Genomic DNA, 6,929 nt, shown 5'->3' on the forward strand with positions numbered 1-6,929 from the left:
CAGAAAGCATGGAGACACTGGGAAAGGGCAAAAGACAAGAGTCATGTAGGTTTTGGGGGACTTTGGACTCTCCAAGGGTCTCACCATTTTAGTAACTTGTAAAATAACATGGGAGAGCAGACTGAGACAACCATTATCTGAATGCATCCTCATCCCCCCCTCCCCCCCACTTTATTTTAATAAAAACAAAAGACTTCCTCAGAGAAACATTTTGGTCTGGCTCCTGACATTCACTGAACTTTTCCTGAGACATACTGTGCATCTGCTGCTCTTATGGGCTACTAAGCCATTGTTAAAGAAGTACTCACCAATGGCAGGATGTATCTATGGCTCTTTCTTATTTAAAAATGTGTCCATAAAAACTTTCTCCAGCTTCATGCTAATTATGCATGTATCACCAACATTGCTTCCAGTATAATCTTTTGCATTCCTGACATGTTCTTATTGTTCAGTTCATAATTGTTTTGTGTGTGTGCATGTATGATTTCAGGTCCATGGTCACAGACCATTCAAGATGCTGGTGTGAATGAGCAGTGCAGCAACATTCTCAACAACAAACGGTTTATGCTGGACATGTTGTATGCCCATAATAAAAAACCTAAAGATGCAGAGGAAAAGGAGTTGGAGGAGAAGGAGGAAAAGACGGAGACGGAGGAAAGTGAAGAGTCAATCACCAGCCTAGCCAGTAGGATTTCAGTCCTGCAGGCCACCAAGCAGGCCAAAGAGGAAAGTGTCAAAAAGATGGAGATTGAAAGCCTGGACAACCAAGGCAGCGTGAAAGCCTTTGCAGAAAAATTCAACAACGGTGAGCTGGCCAAGGGGACAGACTTGCCTGAGGATGAGCTGAGTGAAAAAGTTTCAGATAAAACACAAGCACAGCCAAAGAAGGAATCTGACTACATCTGGGATCAGTTGATGGCTAATCCTAGAGAACTAAAAATAAAAGACATGGATTTTACAGACTTGGGGGAAGAGGATGATGTAGATGTGTTGGACATGGATATGGGTCCTGGGGACTCCCTAATTCCCCCTCCCCCTCCTCCACCAGCCTTTTTGGGTTTACCTCCTCCACCACCTCCCCCCCTGTTTGGCTGTCCACCTCCACCTCCACCCTCTGGTAATTTATTGGCTCCTCCACCACTCTTCAGCACTCCTCAGAGTTTAGGGTCACCCCAGGTCTCCAGGGGTCAGCCAACTTTCATAAAGAAGAAGAAAACCATCCGTCTATTTTGGAACGAGGTACGGCCATTTGAGTGGCAGTGTAAGAACAACAAGCGCTGCAGAGAATTCCTGTGGTCGAAACTGGAACCCATTAAGGTGGACACTTCCAAACTGGAGCACCTCTTTGAGTCTAAATCCAAGGAATTGCCTGTCACAAAGGTATTTCTAACATTTACCTTTTTTTTTTTTAAATTAATTTGAAGTTTATTTTTACACTAATTTAGAATTTTTAAACTTACCTTAGTCACACTAGAAATTAATAAACACATTTCTGTCTGCACATATACATTAATTATAGTAGGAAGGAAGATATTCAATGGCCTGAAATGAAGACCCAGATTTAGTACAGTATACCTACTTAACTGTGGGCAATGCTACTGTTTTACTTCAAGATTTTGAAAATGTTGGCCCATGCTTAGCAAAGCATACTAAATAAAGGGGATTTATATGTTTATGTCAAATATTAATATGTGACAGCATTGTCATTCATGGAGGGAAAGCAAAACTGGGTTCTAGATACTAAAGCAGTAGGTAAAATCACTGTCATATTTTCCCTTTACATGTTCATCTTATAGTGACTCATCATCTTTTTTCCAAATAATCAAATAATATGCAGAAAAGGATCATTTTAAGTTGTGGTTGTTTTGTGGAAAGTTCTATTGGTTTGACAGGTTCCCTGTTTCTCACTGATTTAAACATCAAATATGTTGAGTTAATATATCTTACTGTCAAATCCTGCAAAACTAACCTAGGTTCTAAAAATCAGGTTGAGATATTCTTTTTATACTTAAAAAAAAAAAAAAAAATTTCCGCAAGAGAGACCTTGAAAAAGAAATCTTTTTCACCTTTACCTTAGACAAAGCAAACGTACAATGTTTGTAATGAAAATTAGGCAGAGAGAAAATCGTGATTTATTCTGTTCCATAAAAGCACTGTCATAAAGAAAAGACCGGTGAAATATTTATCCGATGTTCAACACAGTAAAATATTGTGAAGTCACTTGAGATAATTTAATAGGACTTGAAAGTTGGTTTTAAAAATGGGTACTTGAAATGTTTGCATTTCATGACAGTAGTCTTTGGTCTGTTAATGTAAGTGCAGTGACTGACAGTGTTCTTTATTAGTTGTCATATTTGGGGCTGTGGTGGTGTCGGGGCAAAGGCCCACAGTTGACAGCCCAGAGGTTGCAAGTATAAGGCCACAGCAGAAGCACTTGTGGCCTGTCAGAATCTGCAAATTCTGCTAAGTACCTTGTTGTTAAATACCTTGTCTTAAGGACATGAAAAAGGAAAGATGTAATACTAATAAGCAGTAATGTAGAGATGAGTGCCTAGGACAAAGTGGAAGTGGAGACTTCTGGTTGCCACTGTGATTGCAAACCTGCAGCAGATGCTTTTTTGTTTGTTTGTTTCCCTCCCCCCACCAATTCAGCACCCTCCCAGGCCCGTTCCCCTCTTCCCCACCCCCACCCCCCGTATCTCACTGCTAATAAAAGATATTCCACAAGACCACATTAAAAAACTACTTGTAGACACTCTGTTTTACATATGCCTAATTTGCCATATTATACATTTCACTCAGATTTTATAAAATGTATAGTCATTTTAATTGTTCTATATTGTTCAAAATAGTTAACTATATGTTAAAAAAATCTGGGAGAGACAACTAGCCCAGGTTAGTGACTTGCTGTTCTTCATGTCAGCGGGCCCAAATGAACTTCATCCAAGGGTGCTGAAGGAACTGGCCAGTGTCATAGCAGAACTGCTGGCACAGCTGTTCAAGCACTCAAGTTGCTCCAGTCAGATTCCAGAGGACTGGAAAGGGACCAATGTGGTCCCAATTTTCAAGAAGGGAAGGAGGGAGGAACCAGGAAACTATAGGCCAGTTAGTCTCATCTCTATCCTTGGGAAAACTCTGGAGTAAATCATTAAGAATCACATTTGTAGGAGCCCACCAGGGGAAATAATGCTGAAAGGAAATCAGCATGGATTCATTGCAGGTAGATCCTTCCTGACTAACCTTGTTTCTTTTTATGACCAGGTCAAAAAAAGCTTAGATGTAGGAGTCAAGTTAAATGTCATCTACCTAGATTTTAAGAAGCCCTTTGATATGGTATCTGATTCTATTCTTGTAAATAAACTGACAGGCTGTGATGTAGATGATTACACAGTCAGGTGGGTGGCAAATTGACTTAGGGGTCACACCCAAGGAGTGGTGGTGGATGAGTTGATATCAACCTGGAAAGATGTGGGCATTGGATTCCCGCAAGGCTTGGTCCTTGGACCCATGCTATTCAATGTCTTCATTGGTGACTTGGATGAGGGCATGGAGAGAACCCTGTCCAAGTTCACAGATGATACCAAATTATGGGGCAGAGTTAACACATCAGAGGGTAGGGAATGGATCCAGGTGGATCTGGACAGGTTGGAAAAATGTGTAGAATAAAATAGGATGCAGTTCAACAAAGACAAGTGAAAAGTGCTGCGCCTGAGCAAAAAAAACCACCAACACACTTACAGACTGGGGGGATGACCTTCTCAGAAGCACAGCAGTGGAAAGGGATCTTGGAGTCATAAGTGACTCCAAGATGAACATGAGTCATCAATGTGACAAAGTGATCAACAAGGCTAACCACACTTTATCACGCATTAGCAGATGCAGGTTGAACAGGTCCAGGGAGGTGATGCTTCCCCTCTATGCGGCATTGGTCAGGCTGCGGTTGGAGTCCTGCATCCAGTTTTGGGTGCCGTACTTCAAGAGGGATGCAGAGAATCTTGAGAGAGTTCAGAGGAGGGCCATTCATATGGTCAGAGGTCTGCAGGCAAGACCCTACAAGGAGAGACTGAGGGACCTGGATCTCTTCAGCCTTCGCAAGAGAAGGCTGAGAGTGATCTTGTGGCTGCCTATAAATTCATCAGGGGAGGGCAGCAGGAAATAGGAGATGCTCTGTTTACTAGGGCACCCACTGAGTAACTAGGAACCATGGCCACAAATTGATGGAGAGTAGATTTAGGTTGGACATTAGAAAGGACTTCTTCACAGTAAGGGTTGCCAGAATCTGGAATGGGCTTCCAAAGGAGGCGGTGCTCTCCCCTACCCAGGGGATCTTCAAGAAGAGACTGGAGAAGCACCTGGCTGGGATCACATGACCCCAGCACTTTTCCCTGCCCAGGGCAGGGAGTTGATGACCTACTGAGGTCCCTTCCAACCCAAACATCTATGAATCTGTCCAAGTCTTATTTAGTCCAAAATATTGACCCAAGTTGTTGACTGATGGTAGTTTGTTAGCTTCCCTTTGTGCTCTCAGTCAACTAGACATATGCTCCAGGGTAGATGGGGAGGACGCTTAAATTAAAGTGTCTCTGAGAGCCACTCTAATTAAAGTGCCCACAACATCACATGAATTCATCATCCCATGCTTCAAAATGGCAGTGGGGACACTTTAATGGAAGCTCATTTGACTAAAGCAGGCTGAATACACATGACATGGAGACTGCTGAAGCATGCTAATTAGCACGCATCACAGCAGACATCCAACATGGGTATAGGTACCCATTGGGCCAGATTCTATTACATGTATTAGATGTCTGAGTGGACTTAGGTGCCTACATGCAATTCTATTCTACCATATTCAAGTCCGTGAAAATCCATTAATGCATCTACTTTTGTAGCACCCTGTCATTTTACTATAAGAATGAGTCACAAAAAAGCAGTGATGAGGAAGAGGATACACCCACTTTTTGCATTAACTGTTTTTCATAGACTTGAACAGGGCCTGAATAGAATGAACAGCAATGTGCTGAAGGGCACTTAAGTGCCTAATAGGTGGAATAGAATCTGACCTATTACAATTTGCATCCTTGTTGGATGGGTCAGCTGGATAAAATATGTTCTGAGCTAACCATTAGCACACAAAATCTAGAACCACATAGATTCCATTATCATTATGACTTTAAATTGAATATTCTGTGGAAAATAGTTCAAAGATGTCAGCTGATTATAAAACTGAAATGGGTACATTTAAAAATAAATATAATTGACAGTTATTTTGGGACATGTAAATCTTAATTTAATTTCCACTAATTTCTCCACTGTTGAGGAAGAACTGCTAATAATGTTGTGGTATATTAACATGTACTTGTCCTCTTCTTCTTGCTAATATAAATCTGTAGATGGTTTATTGTGAGTGTGGACTGAGGAGGAAAGAATGAGGTTGTTGTCTAGGATCCATAAAACAATTCCTTGTAGAGCGTAGAATTATGACACTTTGCCCTTCTCCAGTGAGTTTGTTGCATTTTATATCATGCCAATGTTTTGATGAATTAGTCTGATTGACGTTTAACATTTTGTAATTTCCTTAAATCTTGATAAAAGCTTCAGTCATTGCAATCAATAGATTCATTATCCAAATTATTAACCTACTAGATTCCTTCACCCCTGCACACACCCATACCTGTTACATTCTCACAGGCTCTTCCTCCTCTTTCCCAAATGCTGTGGTAACTGCTTTGATGCAATGTCTGACCTTTGGCTGGGAAGATGGGAGAGCAAAACTCTTTGAAATCACTGTGCAACTGTGAAGAGTGATTTAGAACAGCCACTTTTCTTTTGGAGACTACCAGCTCTCTCTGTATGATAAATAACACATTTAACTTCCGTTTTGCCCTTTTGGCAAGACATCACGGAGGTTTCATTTTCTTTTCACCAATGAGAGCACTGACTTGAGAATCACTGTAGCGATGGCATACCTTGCATAACCTCTGAAATATGCCTACGTTTTGCTAAACAGTCCGCTATCTTTCAGTTCACTCCATTTGGACCTTTTTAAACTTCCCAATTCATCATTTTAACCTAACTCCTATGAGAGGCCTGCCCTGCTGTCCCGATTCTTGACTCTTCCCCAGAGCTCACTGTGTTAATTCCTGCCTGAACTCCTGGTTTAGAATCTGAAATGTCTTTTCGCTGTCAGCTTAGCCCATCTCCCGATGCAGCTTAAATGGAGAGCCGTATTGATTTCAGTGGGCATTGGTCAGATATTATCTTACCACCCACCTACCACTGGTTTTGTTTTTTAAATCATAGCTTTCTGTGTGTCTGTCCCTATTTTCTAAAGGGGTGGGGGGGTCTCTTCTTCGCCTTTTCTGTCTGTGGTTTTCAAATTGCAAATGTCCTGGATCCATCTAAAGTCACAAGTATTGTTGACTTTTGACTTCAGTTCAGGTAAAGTTCTGAGGCTTCCTTATGGATCAGGTGGTATGTCAGCTAATCTTTTAGGTGAGGGAAAGAAGTTGCACATAAACTGGGTTAAGTGATCAGAAACTGGTTTAAATCTGTAAGAGAACATAAATTCAGTGCATATAAACTAATTTCAGAATGGCTGAAACTGGTTTAAGATAAACCTTGTTGAATGTAGTATTAGACTTAACTGATTTCATAAACCAGTTTATGAAACTTCTGTCCTAGATTCCTTCCTGGTTCAAGTTAAATCAGAGTCCCCCAGCATCCCAGCATGCTTTGCAGCCCTGGTTAGGGCTATGCTGTCTGCTCCAGAGAGCAGAGTTGGCCCTGCCACCCTGCTCCCTAGCCGGAGCAGTTATGGCTGGCTCACTGTCCCCTCTCCCCCTCCTCCACTCAGGCAAACTCTGAATAGGGTCTGAGGCCAGGGAGGGGGGTTAAACTCACCTCCCCCCCCCCCCCCCCCGACAGAA

General features: G+C 41.8%; 1 protein-coding gene across 15 annotated transcripts in view; it reads left to right on the plus strand.

Moving 5' to 3' along the window:
- The window catches only part of FHOD3 (formin homology 2 domain containing 3), a 681,582-nt gene that overhangs the window by 572,543 nt on the left and 102,110 nt on the right, over positions 1-6,929 (plus strand). For all 15 annotated transcript variants that reach the window (XM_025210988.1, XM_025210991.1, XM_025210999.1 and 12 more), the window contains one exon: positions 491-1,380. In XM_025210988.1, the coding sequence (XP_025066773.1) occupies positions 491-1,380 (890 nt within the window). The remainder of the gene's footprint in view (positions 1-490; positions 1,381-6,929) is intronic.

Source organism: Alligator sinensis, unplaced genomic scaffold (assembly GCF_000455745.1).
Source record: "Alligator sinensis unplaced genomic scaffold, ASM45574v1 scaffold285_2, whole genome shotgun sequence".
Classification (NCBI taxonomy): domain Eukaryota; kingdom Metazoa; phylum Chordata; order Crocodylia; family Alligatoridae; genus Alligator; species Alligator sinensis.